Source organism: Anneissia japonica, unplaced genomic scaffold, assembly GCF_011630105.1.
Source record: "Anneissia japonica isolate Jap-2015-1 unplaced genomic scaffold, ASM1163010v1 scaffold2003_len1103335_cov173, whole genome shotgun sequence".
In the NCBI taxonomy this organism is placed as follows: Eukaryota; Metazoa; Echinodermata; class Crinoidea; order Comatulida; family Comatulidae; genus Anneissia; species Anneissia japonica.
In genome coordinates, this window is record NW_022758706.1 from 741543 (window position 1) to 759902 (window position 18360).

Consider the following 18360-nt stretch of genomic DNA (forward strand, 5'->3'; position numbering starts at 1 on the left):
CATACAATTTGGCATATATATCTAAAATTCATTAGATGATTAATGGATTTGGCTGTAAGTATGCCTTGGTTTACTTCATTGGCACCCAACCTAGATCACCATAATGAGAGCTTTTCAGGCGTGTTTTTAGAAGCTTTAATAATATACCACGCCATTTGTAGCTGGAGGGACTCAAGTTTGTCAATGTTTTTTCTGCCTTGACTAAACTAAACGGAAGAAGCATTAATACTGGGAAGAGTAATGGCTTTCCATATGTCACTATAATAAATTCTATTAAAATTATTTTAATGTAGGCGATAATTATATTACATTTTATGATAGTTTCGTCACATGTGAAAATGGTCTGAAATGCTTCTTGAGAGGTATTTATATGATTCAACTTCTGAAATAAAGTTTTCACTCAATTTCCACTGCTTATTATTGTCAATGCGTTGCTGCCCAACAATAAGATTTTTTTTTTAATTTTTCATGGTTAAAATAAATTCATTGTTGTCTTCGAAAATGTAATGTAGAAGCTATAACTAATCACCTCATTCAGTTCATTTTTATCATTTGCCAACAACATCATCTGTCCAGAAAATGCTTGCCATGCATACAAATTGTATACCCAAGGTATTGAACCCCCGGCCCGCCAGCTAATTCCGACCCGCCAAAGATTTTGATCCGGCCAGCGCAACATTGCTAACAATAATTTTTCCTGCTGATATATATAAAACGTTTTTCTGTTAATAGAAACACAATCTATTAGATCTAGCATTGTTAACAAGAGTGTTAAGAGTATATCACTGTATCTGTGCGGTAGAGTATTGACCGTATAGGGAGGGGGGACTGATGGGGATAATGGATTAAGTGATATGATGCAATTTCTAACCATTTGCCAATCATATTTTTTTTTGGGGTATATTTTATTGAGATAAAAAACATCGAAAACACAATCTTTGGCAGCATTAAGCTGAATTGTAGATTGGGTAATTGATTGTGGGGGCTGAGGTAAAGAAGGGGCCCTTAAAAAAATAATTTAGCTTATGTGCCGTTGGCACATAGAGATCAAACAAATTATAAAAAGATACAATAATCAGTACCGTAATAATTTATTAAGACTTATTCCTCGTCATAACAAAACATAACTTCGCAATGTGATTTCAGGTTGATCACATAAACAGCGGTATAAACTTACGTGTAATGTTCTAAACCATAATCACTGCTATATAAATTTTCTTCTTTCAGTTTTCTTTTTTTAAATATATACATCTTCACAAAATATACCAATTTGTAATAAATTATAGTAGTTACTGTTTGTTACCGGTACCGTATTTTATCAACAACTTGGCAAGTTTGGTAACGGTAACTGTATGCTAATAATATTGATTATTTGGAACTCAACATAAATAATATATTCGATCATAACCATTAAACAGAACTGTGAGGATAACACGAAAAAAGGTACTTCCATTGGGATCCTCTATAGGCCTAAACACATAACTGAGCGCAATAACATTAAAAATAGACAAAAACCTTTTACAAATATATAAAATAATTCATCATATTTGTACTATCTATCAACAAACTAATTTTATTTTTGTAAATAAAATTCACTAGGGCTAAAGGTTTTCTGAGTAACAGTTGTTTTACTATATTAGTTTCGCTTATGAGCATGAAAGTGCTATTCCCAATAAAAATTCATGCCTAGAGACTACAAGCATAGATTTAATATAATAACTATCGTAACATCGTGACATCGGGCTAGTTTTAAACAGGCGTAGCATCTTTTAATTCATATTCTTGATTCATGACAATCAGAAAAACACCCCGGCCCCCCACCCCTGTTTCATGCGAACAGCCTTAATTGGTCCTTTCATTTTATGAATGTTGTTTCTGTGAAGTATTTAAATGCCTTTGTTGCAGAGAATAAGATGTAGGTTTAAATATATATTTTCAAAGCAACTGAAATCTATGCACATACACTTTTTTGTTATAAAACATTAAACTCTGTTGAACAAAGTTATAAAATGTTGTACTTAAACTTTGTTCGAGAAACGGTATCCTGATACTAGGCCTGCTTGATACATTTCACATAATGCTTCACTGTAAACAGAATGATGCGCGTTGCAGTAACCTTATCTCCCCAGTAAACAGCCTAGATACTTATTTGAATTCAATTAAAATATCTAATAGGCCTATATTTATTGTTGCATTGTTTAAATCCTTTTCGACACATTTTATGAATATATAACAGACCTACTTTATTGAATTTACTAAATTTAATTGTCTCATTTTTTTAAATACCAATACAATGTGGCCCTATTTTTTTTTTAATGGTTTTATGCTTTTACGTTATTTTATAGCTTAGTGACTAATAATTTGCGCCATAGAATATAACCATTAACCATTGTACGGATCATACAATGGTGAAGAAAAGGTAATGTTTATAAAAATAACCTTTGTTCACTGAGTACAGCCTCTTCTCTTAGGGAAATAGTAAAATAGAGAAACAGATATGCTTGCAATTTGTCTCATTCTGTAACGTGATATTTTGCAAACATCAATATTTAAGAAATGAAAATATTTATACAAGTGCAATATTGCACACGGAACCAAGGTTTAAACGTACTCATCCATAAAGACAATGAGCTATTGTGACTTTGTATCAGCCCTCCACCTGAAATTTGAAAGAGTACCAAGTGTCTGAAAGACTTCCCATGCTTCAGAGAACACACAAGTGGCTAACCGACTGGTAATTATTAATAGGCTGTTGCACTTTCAATCATCAGATAAGTAGAAAATGTCATGGTGGATTTTTTATATATATACCGTGGAGGACAAGAGTTCAAACTAGAGTTATTTTAATATTCTCTTTATAGATGAAAGAAAATACAAATGACACGATTTAATTATTCAAGGCTTCTTCACTTCATATCACAAGAAAAAAAGAATAGTTTATACAAACAACAGAATTTAATTAGTTATACTCTACCTCACTTTTCATAGATTTTAAAATGGTTATTTTTGTATCAGTGAGCGACAGGAGGACAAATGTAAATTAATATAGCCATATCACCTCTGTTGATATAACTGCTTGATATACTGTATTTGGGATTTTTTTTTCCTGTGTTATAACAACACTTTCTTTTCGATGACAAGTGACGGTTGATGCAGTGGTTTTTGGGCCTCGTGTCAAAAGTTAGGCCTCCTGTAATTGGCCTGGAAAAATCTTAGTTATTTTGAGCTTGGAAATTCAATGGGGATTTCGCCCCCCCCCCCCCACACCCCGTTTAGAGAATTCGGCCTGGGGAGTGTCGAATTCAGTAGGAACGTTACTTATAGGGAAAGACAAACTCACTGAGTCCCGAATGATACGGTTATATGTTACACCGCTCTCAACCGATGACCGAGCGGTCTATTTGTTTGCTTGCGGTTCGGGCCTACGGTGGTACCGTATATTATTTTTTACATCTCCCTGGTATAATTCTGGAAAGAACTGTGGTTTTTGTTGAGAATGTTTCAAATGTCTTTAACAGGCCTACTTGCAAAAACCAAAAGGCCTAATACATTATTTTGACAATTATAAGTAGGCCTATTTCATTTTAGTTAAAAAACCAAAGCAGAGGCTTTATGTTTCCGTGAAATACAGAATTTTAAATAATAAATACACATAATACCCCAAGATCCTTGTTGAGAGCCAAATGATTGAGATTAGGATCTCGGCAAGCTATTAAATAAAATCATGGTGACCGACAGTGTTAGGATATCAACTGGACCCGACTAGTAGAGCCTGACAACGTCGAAGGAGCTTGGCTAGCAGAGCCCGATACTGACGGGGTCCGATTAGAGCCAGGTATTGACTGGGATCGACTAGCGAAGTCTGATGTTGAAGGTTCTCGACTACCTGAGCGCGACGTCGATGGGGCAGAGTCTGTTATCGACGGGGCCTTATGAACAGAGTCTGATATTGACGGGGTCTGATTGCCAGAGCCCGATATAGAATCCATTTTGTAATCTTCCATTGAGCCAGTATAATGATATGTGTCTTTTCTTTCATCCAAATCGTCTTCGTTGTTGTCATACATTGCGGACCCATCTACCTCGCTAACAGCATTCTCGTCAATACCGTCAATCGCCTCTGGCAAATCAGCGGACGGGTCCACAATATACGCCTTGTTTTCTATGGCATAGTTCGTTTTCTCAATCAACACACTCTCGGTTGAATTATGGCTGAAAAAAAAGATATATTTAAACATTATTATACAACAATCATAAGTAAAAATACGAAGGAGCCTCTGTAAGACTGAGAACAATGAGTTGGTTCTAAAATGCACGAATTAATTTCATTCATCACTCTAAATTTACTCATAATGAAAGTACTAATATTACTTTGATTGATTTGATCTATACTGACGTTCTGGGGCCCTAGTCTTACCCTCGTCGTGTATTCGAAAGCACTGTATTATTTAGTAGAACTTACGCTTTTGGTTGCTGGATGCGTTCAATACATTTACAAGTTACGAACAAGAAGAGTAGAGTAACCAGTATGACACCCCATAAGCCACCAAAAATTACTGCAGCTATTTCGGCCTCTGAATAATAAACGAAAAAATACAATTAATGCGTTTTGACTTAATTTTCGTTTCCTCTACAAAAATAACTTTAATTTAGTAATCATCAAGATTTCATCAGATTATTTAGATCTTATTATTTTTATTACTTACAATACCGGTAGTACTGTATTACTATTGTTTTTTAAATAAACAAATGGGGTAGGTAATAAATAGGTTAAACTATTAACAGATAAAAGAGCCTGGTTTTCATAAAACCGCTACAGCGTTTTCATTTTAATTGTGTCAATGCGCAGCTGTCCTCGACTCAACGGAATGTCACCGATTTGACCAACCAATCAGCGTCGCCAAAAGCTCGGCGATAGCGTGTAGCGATTTTATGGAATCTACACTTAAGCCCGGTTTCCTTAAAATCGCTACACTGTCGCTACATTTTTTTCAGTCAATTGTTGTACTGCTCCCCGATTCGAACGACCAACCAGCATCACCGAAAGCTGTCGGCGATGCGCGGCGTGAGGGATTGTTGTATGCAAATTAAGCTTATAGCGACTTACGACTCCATTTGTCAATAATCTGACATCGTGCACCATAGTAGTCGGAGCTTGAGCACCTAAAATGACAAATCCTTATTTATTATATAAAATGATGAGTTTTTAGAGCATTTTAAAACATTTCAATGGAAAAACAACTTCAAAACATCACAGGTAAATTGTTCTATACATTGCTGCATAGACAACTTGAGAGTTCGAATAGGCCTATAAGTTTAGGCTTATCAGTTGTTTGATTAGCTAGCGCTTATGAGCATATATGTAAAAGATCAGTTGAATAAAGTCATATATGTAGGCCTATGTAAAAAACAAGCAAGCAATTTTGAACAGAATTAGAGTAAATTTGATTGTACGAACGTGCATCCTATTAGATTACCCTCGGCGACGCATCTTGCATCATTCAGACAGTAATCTGCGTTATCCTCACACACTGCGTTACAGTTCAGACCAGATGCCTGGCAAACCATTTCATCAGGACACGGGAGGGTATAACATGCATCCAGCGTCACATATTCACCTGCAAACAAAGTGTATATATAATGTTTTTTTTTTTTGTTTTTTTTTTGTTTTTTTTTTAATACCAAAAGGAGATCACCCCTTCCTAAGACCTGTATGTACTCCACTACATTTTATGATTCATTCATTATAGAAGAAGAATCCATATTCTTTTTGTAAGTGATCACAATAGAAGCTACAGGCAAGTTTAAAAGCAAGCCTATTAATAATAATGTACTGTACTGCCAAACCTAGGGTACTTTTCATCGTAACAATTGTTAAGAATTAATTGTTTTAGATATTGCATGTTAAAAATCATCATATTTTCTAATTAATGTACTGTATAACCATTGAAAAGAGTTTAAATCAATACTGAGTTTTCCTTAACTGTATCATTACGGGTTTCATTCCTGGTATCTATAATATAACCTTTCAGTATTCTACAACATCAGTCATCAGAAAAGAACACAATATAAGCTATAAAAGAATAGTAGTAAGCCTACATTATTATTTTAAACAAAAAACTCACCATTCCCACCAAGGACGAGCACATCGCCAACAATGAAATCTCCCAATTCACCTGTCACTGTTTGTTGTAGCAGTATGTCTAAATAATAACGTTCCATTTCAGCGTCAACATTGTCAAAAAAGGTGAGCAGCAAGTTTGTTAACACGCTCCCTGAACTTGAAAAATAAGGTTAAATTTATGTTCAGATCATAGTTTTGCTTATCAAAATGGCAGCGGCGTAGTTAGGTGCAAAAAGGACCCCAGTGCAAGATTTATCGCCGGCCCCTATGATGTGATAGGGGAATTCCCTAAAGTTCTCAGAAAATTCATCCAAGAAGTGCTTTTTACACCCTACTCCTAAAGGCTAAGCGATACTAATGATAATCGAATTTGTAGTTATTTTAAGAGGGCCATATTCGGTCTAAGCAGCTGTTCTAAACTAATCAAGAAAAATGGTGGCATGTAAAATTTACCACCAGAAAGACAAAAATGGCACTCTTAACATTGTGTTGATTTTACGTAGGCCTTTTTTTTTTTGGTCCGGTAGGGGTATTAAGCTTCCTTCCCCTGCTGTCACCACCACTGGGGCCAGGAAGGGAATTTTCACGAGTGGAGGGTGAAGCCCACCTCAATGAGGTAAGAACATTTATGATTATAGCACATCCAGCCGGAAATGGTACTCTCACACTTAAATTTTAATATAAATTCCTTTTTCCCCATTTTTTATAGGCCTAATTTTGAAAAAGTAGGGGGAGGGAGCCGGGCCGGGTGGGGCCACCTTGAATACACCACTGAATTGAAATCAACACAATAATCAATAATTACTCCTCTTAAATCCGAATATCGTTGAAGGGCCCGCTGGCCTGTTTTTTGTTTTTTGGGTTTTTTTTCTGGTTTTTTTTTTTTGTTTTTCTTTTTTTTTGTTTTTCTTTTTCTTCTTCAAAAACATGAAGTTGAAAATTATTTTAAATTATAATTCTTAGGTTTATTTATGAATGGGCCCCTAATTGCCTCGGGCTCCAGTGCTTTGCACTGCCAGCACTGCTAATTGCTACGCCACTTAAAAATGTTGTAGCAATGCCTGAGCCACTAATTGTTGTTAAACGAAAAGGGGAATTAAGTTGTAGGTTAGTGGTTCAGATGCTCGCCTTCAAATCGTAGTGTCTTGGGTTCAAATCCCGTGACAAAAAAAAAACTTAACCAAAGCGGACATTTTTTTCTTTTCTGCGGGTTTATGTAATCTTTTTTTTTGTGATGTATCAAAGGATTCCTACAACATACGAATTAAAGTCTGGTTGTTCCTTTAAATTATTTATCTGTTTTTATTTTTCTTCAATGAAATGAATGTTATGTTTGATTTTATTAAAATTATAACAGTTACCTAAACATGTTGACAACACTGCTGACAAAGTTTTCCTCATCTTTATACAAGTCATCAATCTAATTAAAAATGAATCAAATATTTACAAAGTTTTTAAATAGTTAAAAAGTATAACCAATAGCTCGCAGCGTCATTGTGCTGAATTGCGTATGGGCGTGGTCTGGTCTGTAACTATGAACCATAGCATGGGGGTAACCTCACTCTTCTGAAAGATGCAATGGGTTCATTAACGCGCACACTAGCCAGATGTACACCGGACCTCCCGTGTTTAAGTCTGTCTATAGGAGAATTAATGATTTTACCAACGGAGCACTGGGCGAGCAGCGGCTAGAACCAGCGCCGATTAGCCTAAACCTGTAATTTGCGGCTCCCCTGCCGTACCGCTCGACCACTCGAGTTATACTCGAGTTATACGGTACATAAATGTAATTTCAATAAAGTAGTGTGAATTGATGCTCTACACACTTGCTCCAAATGTAGGTTCTCGTCCTTTTTGCTTTGTGTCATTTCGCCCGAGTCACATGTTATCGTGAGCAAAATAAATAATAAATTTAACAACGGAGCTTGTTGGTGCCAAGTACTTCTGAAGAGGGGAGATGTTGGTTTGGTTTAATCACAACTATCGTTTACACTATCCCTTTCACAAAAAAATAAACGCTACAGATCGAGTAAACATGAGAAATGATTGGTAAATGGTTATTCACTCTTTACCATTGTCTGCTAGTTTTAAATAAACTCTAGGCCTATATGTACAAACATGTCAACTGGCCATTAAAGTTAAACTCTCAACAATAGCTGATGACCTCAACAAGACGCATGATCGACCTTCCGATAGTGTGTCAGCGAACGCATACCATAAGGTTATATCAAAGCCAATCACATTAAGCCTGGTTTCCATAAAATCGCTACAATGTCAGTAATGTGTCTTCACTGCAATTATTACACGGCGTAGCGGTCCCACAAAAGCCAGGCTTTACAAAGATGTTAACAATATGGAGTTTTCGCAAGCTTACGAAAACAATAACGAATACGGTACGACTACTTCATCAAATGTATTTTGTGATTGTAGCATATCTGTCACAACGTGGGCATATGTCAAGAATGGTTTAGGCACGAATGATGATAATGATAATGACGTATGCCTATTGGTTATCGTTTTGTAAGGTTGTGAAATCTCCCTATACTGTAAACCAGAATGATAAAGATAGACTCAACATTATTATGACGTCAGTTCGTGAGAAAGCCACTCTAACCGCAATAAACATCAGCTTAAACAGAACGATCAAAAATAAACTTGTAGAAAGCTTAACAATAAGACCAAGTGCTATTATCTGTTGTTTACTTTAATTGATTGACGTTTTTTGTGTATTATCCATGAGGTACTAATCGTTGGTATAAAGAACAGAAAATTGTTCTATAACCTACCACAGACACTATGTCGTGTTCTAACGCGTGGAACTGCTCTGAATCTTGATTAGCTAACGCGTCGGAGTACGCAACATTCAGCAACTCTATACTGATGTCGATTTTAGACAATTCTGAGGAAAAAAATATATAACTAAACATTTAAATCTGAAGTAACTTTGGGTTAACGACTGACATCGTCCCAAGATTCAACTCAATTTGAACGGATATTACTCACACAACGACACACAACTAATCACAAAGAGAGCTCCTAAACGTTTACACTTTAACAGAGATGGAAGGATAAATGCAGCTTACAAAATGATAAAACTTACCATCAGTAGTTTTAACATTGACAGTGAATATACACTTTTGGACGTTCGATGACGCGTCGCTGCAGGTATACGACACATCAGTGACGCCTTTGTAGAAAATAGAGCCTGGCTCTTGAGAAGCTGTTAAATTATATCTATATGAATTATCCATGCAAGATGGTGGCTCCCAGGAAATGTCTTCGGTTTGCTCCGATGTGTAGTAATCAGGAATGACATAGTTGATTGATTCAGGGCATCTAGATAAAACGGGTTTTTCTGTGTCTACAGTAAATAAAGTAATAGAGAGGCTGAGGCCCAACGTTAATTTCTTAGACCTAAGGTTGTTTCTTTCTTTCTTTCTTTCTTTTTTATTCAGAATTCAAAACAACCACACCAATACAAAACAAACAATATCATAAACAGAATTCTGGGATAATAAAACACACTAAAGTAGCTAAACGGCCGACTTGTTTCCATTGTGGTCCCTGAAAAAATAAAATAACAAACTGAAAAAAAATATGAAAAATTTAACTCTGTAAACAAACCATTTGCCTCTCGGGAAAAAAGCAGTTATTTATCCCTCCCCACTGTCCCTTTTTGATAATATTGAATACAGATGTAACTTTAATTTCTTTTTTAACATTGACATACTTTAATTTCCTGAACTTGATTAGTAGGTAGCAAGTTTCCCAAAGGCAAATGGTTGACAACAAAGTTGATTACAATTACTACCTTGTTTACCTCTAAAAAATTTAAAATCTTGTGTTGTAACTATATACATTATTTGCCTTCAAAATCCCTTCTTTTAAATATTCTGGACATGCATCATTCAAAATTTTAAACATAGGCCTATGATTTAACTTAATATGTGCTACTCGGAGAACCGGTAACCAATTTATAGTATCTGGAATTCCTTGGAACCTAGACTTCAAACTCAGAACGCGTATTTATTCTGCGCGGTTCATTTTTTACGGCCTGTTTTAAACCAGAACACCATATAGGCCTGGCCTACTACTGCCGTAGTCATAATGACTAAGAATAAGTGTTAAGGCGAGGAGCTTCAAAATACTAAAACATAAGTACTTCTTGTTTTTATAAAGGAATTTTATTCGGCTATTAACCTTTCTTATTACTTTTAAGGCAATGTTCTCCCCACTCAAATGTTGATCAAGATTCAACCCTAAATAATTAACATTGGTTTTATTTATAATTTCGGAGCCATAAAAAGTATTTTCACTCTCAGGCTGTTTTACCCACATGTAGGGTTAATTTATTATCTATCTGAGCCATTCATTAACTGATTTGAGTTCCCGTTCAAGTTGATTTTGTATGATATCAACACTTTTATGAGAAACTACCAGAGCCGAATCATCCGCGTAGAATAATTTACAACTATTAGCAGCTACCATATCGTAAACGTACGTTAGAAAAAGGGCGATGCCCAAAATAGACCATTGGGGGACTCCGTGACTGATTTTAGATAGGGCTTACATTTGAAAATGAACCATCAATATAAACTATTTGATTCCGATCCCTAAGATAAGAGTCGAACCATAAGACTGTCTGATCAGCCAGACCCATCGCTTTCAACTTTCCCAATAAAATACCATGATTTTATACCGTGTCGAACGCTTTGATTAGGTCTAGAACAACCATACCAGTAAAGTTACTACGGTCCCCATCCTTTCTTTGTGGTCCCCATCCTTTCTTTGTGGTCCGACAGGTGAATTAGGCATGAGTCTGTTGAAAACGATTGTCTGAATCCAGACTGTAACTCATATAATAACGATGCATCACTGTTAAATTAGTAGTTATAGGGCCATAGTGCCTTATATGTAACTCATGTGGAAGCATGCTAATGATAGTTTAAAATCAACCAATACATGGAAAACACGCAGACAATGTTTGACTTTTTTTTCGCTACGACCGTTACAAAATATTCTGAGTTAAATCCTTTGTATCCTTTGAAAACGGAGTCTCTGTTAACTCCATGTTCGAAGTATTTTATGTAAATAATCATAAACCTATAGTTAACAGCAGAGCACGTAAAGAAAAAAATATCGCTTATACCAACAAGGAAATAGGTATGTTAAGACTGCCGCATGCCATTTTTGACCAATTTCAATTGTATTTGAATATAAAAGCAAAGCGGTCACCTGCAGTTCACAGCACGGAATAGCAAAGTCTGTTTACACAAAACAATACAAAGATACCGGCCGTAATTTAAACCGACATTGAGAATGAATACAACTATAAGGTTAAACTTTTCCAGATTTAATGAGAGTAGGTCTACAAAACTCACAACTCTGGTACTAGGGACCCGAGTGCAGCCTACAGAAGACATCATAGAGGGAAGAATGAGAGGTGTGTTTCTCCTCGAAAATCCGGATTGCAATTTTTGTAAGGGAATGTTTCACATCGAAGTGGATTGAAGTCCCATGTCAATTAGGCTTTTGCGGGTGTCCAGCAAGTCTCCCTCACACAAGCAAGGATCTCCTGGAAGGGACTTTTCCCAACTTGGATTCCCTAAATTTGTAAATATTCTCACCTTTAATAATTACGGTAAATGTACAAGTTGCACTGTTGTCAAATGCATCGGTGGCTGTGTAACTGACTATAGTAGATCCAATATAGAACCGGTCGCCTGGGCTATGATTCTGTATTATCGATGTGATTTCCGAGCTGTCTTGAAACACAGGAGGCTCCCATTGGACGGTTGTGTAGTTTGTACCTGTAATGGTCGATCTAGTCAAGTCGTAAGGGCAACCTTCAATCGATGGATTCGTGCTGTCTTGAGAAATATGGTTAAGAAAAATGATCGTCATAATGAATAGTAGACCTTTTTTTTTTTATTTATACAGGAAAATTTAAATTATTATAAACATCTACAATTCTTGCTCTTAATATACGTAAGATTTACATTTTAAATTTAAAACGTTCCATTTCGTATATTTTAAGGACGATAACCATATTTGTCAGTTATTTATTTGAGGTCATCCATGCTCTAATTTTAAAAGTCCTTGTTGTCAAAGATGCTCTTTAAGATGCTCATGTGCTGTTAATTTGTCTAAATATATTATTAATTAAGCCCATGTCTCAATACCAGCGTCCAGTGGACCTTTCCTGGATTTCAAACTTAACAACTGACTAATCAAAACGTGGTGTTCAATAGAAATACGCATATGCCCCACAATTACACACGTTTACGAGTGTACGTCATGGCTGTCGTTTTATCTTAGCAACAATATTCACTGGGCCAGTCTTATTGCAACTTACCGATTAGCCGCTTCCAGTGGACATAACTGCTATCAGTTTGCACTGACACTCCATCCATACTAATATCTTTCCGACTTAATACACATCTTTGGTCGGCCTCTTTCAAGTCAACAGAATGGCAGACAAAGTCTCTCTCTTCTATACACGCGATGAGACAGTCCACTTCATTGGCAGTAATGATTTTATCGTCTTCACCAACTAGGTAGACACCATTAGTTTTTGCGAAGAGATTATGAGGATAACCTTTGAAAAGAAGGGAAACATATTTTACTGTTTCTCAAGAATAACCTATTAAGAGGGTTATAATACCAAGTTCTTCATTGGTATTAATGATGCCAAATAACAGTCAAATCAACATTATTGCTTTACCACCGGTCTTTGAACGTGTTCATTTTATCGGCGGTCCAGTTTAGTTATCATCCATCTGAAATATGAAATATGAAAGTTTGTGTTGAGCATTGTTCTCTATTGCTGTCCTCTCCAACGTCTACTAGGATCTCCTGCTTCTTGAAACCTTTTAGTCAAAATAAGGATTAGCCTACTTAAAGTTTTTGTTTTTTTTAACCCCATGGCAATCCTGGCAACGGCCCTAAGATGATTTCGTCGACAGTCGGCTGAAAGTGTTTGCCCTTATTACTTACCGACAACAGAAACTGTGAAATTACAGGTGGTCGAATCTGAATCCGTGGAGAGTGTGTATTCAATGATTGTGTCACCAAAAGGGAACTTTTCCTCTGGATGATCCCTGATTAGCGACCATATCTCTGTACCAATAGCCGTCCCGTTAATTTCTGGTTCTGTCCAAGAAACATTCGCGAAAAGGTTCCCATCTTGATCCATATATTCAAAGGGCTTCACCACGTCGTTTGGACACACTAGAAGTGATCGTAAATCAACGCCTATTACAAGAAATCAAATACGGATTTATTATAAGTAAACATTATTATGATTATGATTCCGTGCTAAAGCTAAAATAAAATATACTAAACATTACTCTAATAATTTAAGTAGGCAATGTAGAAACAAAACGAGAGGGGTCATAGCCCTCTAGAGGACGTATTTAACAAGGTTAAAAGTCCAGAGGGAATATGTTTAATATGTCGTACAGCTGATTTTTCTAAGACACCAAAAAAGGTTTTTGACGAAAAAATCGTGGACGGTTAATCGTGGAGAGGTAGATTTTTGAATATTCAAAAAATGAGGGAAAAGTGGTTTTGAGGTCGTATTGACCCTTTATTAAACAAATTGTTATGTTCTCCTGTGACAATACAATTGAGATAATTGAGGTTGAGACATAAGCATATTGTTTCTATATTTCTATGCAAGATACCATCCTATAACAATTGGACTCACAAATGAAGACTTCGCTGGGAGAAATACAGTCGGGGATTATTGTCCCTACCTGGAGTACAACGTGTCTGTACCGTAATTGGTGACTTGGGCATGTTCTGTAATTCCATAGGCCTCAACGGAACACCGCCTAAACCCATTTCCTGACCAAATTACCCAACCAAAGGACCAACGCCTGATTTCCTTAAAATCGCTACTGTCGCTCTACAAAAGTTTTCAGTGCAGGTTCAACCTTTCCGAAAGCTGTCGGCGATAGTACGATTGTATGGAAAACAAGCCTAACTCGTTTTCCAACATACAGTTCAATCTTGGATATGGATATGTTTTTGTTGTAGACAACACTCAACACTTGATAGGCTATGCCTATAATAAAATTAGCATTAATGTGTTGGTTCCATGACGGGTGGGGTCATTTCAATAAAATAAAACCTTTATAGAAAATTTTCTTAATCACCCTGCTTTAGTCGGACCGTGTCTCTAACCACCACCCCGCCATCTAACACTAAATACTTCCTAAATACCATAGTAATAACAGGGTAATAAAGATTATTCGGCAATTTGTTGGTGTTTGCTCTGAATATTAATCATAACAAATCTAACAAAAATAAAATATGCTGTACCGCTGATATTTCGTTAAGGCCTAATTCTTCGATAAGCCTAAAAAGGCCTAATGAGTATTAAAAAAAATACGCTACTGGGTACTATGAATACGCCTGAGAGTATTGTTTAAATGTTGGACAAGGAAAAAACACACTTTCTTACCATGACAGACTATCACGAGAGAGAAAAGAAGAAACAATATATGTACGCCTGTCGTAAGTCCAGCCATGGGTTCTTCAAAAAAATAGTAGGCTATGGCAAGTAAAGTTAAACCGTTAGGCATAAAATATTAGACAGGTAAATCCCGACGCTTAATCTCTGGGTTCATTCACTAATACGTTGATTTACCAGTTGATTCACAATTATATATGAGCTGCAATCATGAACTCGCCGAGCTGAATAGATCGTAGGTTAACTATACTGAACAAGCATTGTGGGGTCTTTTGAAGTAATGCTTCATTCATTATACTTCCAAATAAAAGCCACAAATTTGACCTTAGTTCTTGTTTGATTATTTACTTAGTGACGAATACCGTACTAAGGAAATGTAAAAATTATTTACATCGACAAGTCTACAGATCAGAAAATTACATTAAAAAAAAGTTCACCATGATATAGTGAATTCGATATCCAACGTTGTTACATAAAAATGTTATTTTTCTTATTACTGTAAAATATACTACATTGGGACTATTTACTTTTATGTCAAACACGGAGATTCATGTTAAACAAAGCAGTTTATACCACCGTTCCGCAACATGGGTCGCGACCCAATGTTTGGGTCGTGAAAAATGTTTGATGGGTCGCATAATCTCTTCAGATCGTGAAAACTTTACTTAATACGAATGAGGACAAACAAAATCAAATTACAGTAAACGAAAGTGTGGCATGTGCGTCAGTTTACTTTTGTAATGCGTGCGTTAATCATAGTTTCATGTTAAAAATATACTATAAAAACATTTGTACTTCAGGAATGACAACTTGAAAGTGTTAGTTTTGTTAATTTCAGTGTTTGGCTTTCAGCTGAAAATTATTACGAAGAAAACATTTTTCAATTTTATATGCCTATGTCCTCCCATAACCCACAAATACCCATATAAGGAATTTGTAATAAAATTAATAAAAACAATCTTGATCTTATTGAAAAATTTGATGTGGTTTGGTTAAATGAGTAATTCAAAGTTATGTTGTCATTCTTAGGTCTCTTAAATTGATGTTGCGGGTGATAGTATCTTTTAATTGACTGCCAAAAGAATCAAGTGGATGGTTCCTCTGATACCCGATATGTCTTATTAATCAACGGAAGTGATATATTGGCTTCGGGGTTCGATGGGTCGCGTCTGAGTGCTTGATATATAATTTGGGTCGGATGCGACCCAAATTATATATCAAGCACTTTTGGAAACAAAAGGATGCGAAACGGGGATGTAAACCACCTCGGTCCCACCATGGTTGGGGCTGAGGTAAGAAAATTCTCCATTTAAAAAATATTTTTGAACAATTTAGCCCATTTATGGGTCTAAATAATGCTATAAAAGCAGATATGTTTGAAAATGTCTGTGTCTGGGTGGGTCTTCACGATGCATTAGTTGGGAAATTTAAAGAGGGAGTTTCGCCAGAAAAGAGGGGGGTTTGCTAGAAAAGGGGTGTTCTCCCGAACCATAAAAATCCCACTGGATACGGGCCTGCTCAAATGTGGGTTTCAAGGAAACTTTACAGACGCGCGTATACAGACGTCAATCAACATTTCGTTGCTGAACTCAAAAAGGGAACTTATAATGTTCGTTAGAAAATGAAAAAAAAATCAATATTTTATAATAATAATAATAATAATAATAATAATAATAATAATAATAATAATAGGTCAATTTATAAGGCGCAAATAAACAAGGTTTCTAAACACCAAATAATAATAATAATAATAATAATAATATTAATAATAATAATAATATTGCAGCGTTCGTAAAATGTTTGACACTGGTGTGCTGGGAACAGTCACAAAAGTGGTGGGGGGGCACGGTCCCCCTGTAGGAAAAGTGGGAGAGTCATTTCTCCCTGCCCCCCTCCCCCGCTTCCGCCGCTTTTACAAAACCCTAATTTTTCACATAGACCGATTGTTTACCAGTAGTTCTCTGGTTCCCAAACTAACACATTAGAGAGAACGATACATTGAGTCAGCATAGATGTAGTCACAATGTGCATAAATATTATGTTATATATGTCTTCTTTTGGGTAAAGATAATAACTTAACGATAAAAATGATTTTATAAATTAATAATTGTAATGATGATTATGATGATAATAATGACGCTGATGATGATAATAATATAATATTCATTTTTTCAAAGATTTAATAGGGGTCAAAAACACCATGGTAACGTCTAACACTTCAGTGGTAACCCTGTTTTTTTGGACCTCCGTGATATTTCACTAAATTTGATGCTTTACTTGCTGTAGGCTTACTCTATACCAGCCAACATCAAATAATCGTAAATATATTTTTTAATATATAAATAAAAAGTGATATATGTATGTTTTTGCTAATCACAGAGGTTTTTGAGAAGGGGGTAAGAAAATATAACGTAAATACAATTATTTAATAATAGATAATAATTTCATAATACAGTAATATTTTTCATAATGATAAAAATAATTTTCATATTTTTCATACAATAATAATAATAATAATGTAATAATAAACATTACAGTATTATTGGATTATTATCAGGCCTATTGTTGTGTTTATTAGTATTCTTATCAGGCTTGTTGTTGCTTTTGTCAGAGCTATTGTTAGTATTGGCGTTGATTTTGTTGTTTTCTGGACTCGGGAAACTACAATTACAATTCCATGATAATTTATTCAAATTGTATGACAATTCAATACGGTATCCAATCATTGCCACTGGTTCTAACCATCCATAAATAGGATTGCGATTCGGTTCTATAAATCTGCCGGAAACACATTTCATTTTTATGAATAACCATATTAAATACCTATTTGCCCGGAGGTTTAACGACGCAACCACTGATAATGCATTATTGTCACGGGGAGGAGCAAGAGGGCGGTGATCAAACTTCAATTAAAAATAAGACGCGCAAGCACAAGTCGTCATATTAACGAGGTACGGTAAAGTTTGGATTTACAACCAGCCTTCCGCGAAAGCAATAAGTAGGCCCTACATCCCACAAGAATATTTTAACAGAATCTGGCTTAACAGGCCTTTGATAATTTCGCAGTATCCATATGTATATTTGATTTAGTTGGAAAGTTTGTTTATACATTCAACTGATTCCATTAAAATAGACGAGAAACACCACACTTCAGTAATGCTTGGTCAAACGTTTCGGTGGAAATGGCCAATAACACTTTGCATGCAAGGGGTAATTTTGTATTGTTTGATTTACAGTTGTTTTGCGTGGTATACTTTTACAACACAACCAATGAATGCTGCTGTTAGTGAAGGAGAGACTGCATCAATAAAATGTGAATGGGAACCTGACTTGCTTCCCGGACATAATTTAAAATGGGTCTTTTTTAGAGGCAACGATGTTATAACAGTAGGAGAAAGTTCCGATTCCAAATATATTTTGTCAAACGAGTCAAACTCCTCAACTCTGTTGTTTCCAACGTTTAGCATTCATGATATTGGTGTTTATAAGTGTGAAATCCGAGGCACTTCACCGGCATTATACTCAAAGGTAGCTCAAGTAAGCATGCTAAGATGCAATCCAAAAACTGATGAGGGCGAGTTGGGGAGTAAGTTAAAGTGCTCTTCAACTTCTAATAGTATTTATCTACAGTGGTTTAAAGACGGGGAACCATGCAACGCAAAACAGCATTCATCAATATCGACAAATCCCCTGAGTAGGGAGGACGACGGTGTCGAGTTTACTTGCCGAGCCACGTACGACAGTTTAGAAATAGGAAATT

General features: G+C 35.8%; 1 protein-coding gene across 1 annotated transcript; it reads right to left on the bottom strand.

The window, feature by feature from the left end:
* Positions 1-1074: 1074 nt before the first annotated feature.
* On the bottom strand, positions 1075-13049 carry LOC117125370. Its single transcript, XM_033271861.1, has 11 exons — positions 12965-13049; positions 12480-12722; positions 11752-11994; positions 9225-9485; positions 8911-9023; positions 7486-7544; positions 6126-6280; positions 5459-5618; positions 5108-5163; positions 4463-4574; positions 1075-4212 (listed from the first exon to the last, which is right to left on the bottom strand). The coding sequence occupies exons 1-11, from the start codon at positions 13047-13049 to the stop codon at positions 3741-3743; spliced, it is 1959 nt and encodes a 652-aa protein (XP_033127752.1). The 3' UTR covers positions 1075-3740.
* Between the last annotated feature and the right edge of the window lie 5311 nt (positions 13050-18360).

Coding starts and splice junctions, on each gene's coding strand:
- LOC117125370 (XM_033271861.1), bottom strand. CDS start 13,049: ATGGGGTTAAAAAAAACAAAAACTTTAAGTAGGCTAATCCTTATTTTG. Junction 9,486..11,751: donor ATTTACCGTAATTATTAAAG/GTGAGAATATTT, acceptor TATTTACTGTAG/ACACAGAAAAACCCGTTTTA. Junction 7,545..8,910: donor AACACGACATAGTGTCTGTG/GTAGGTTATAGA, acceptor ATTTTTAATTAG/ATTGATGACTTGTATAAAGA.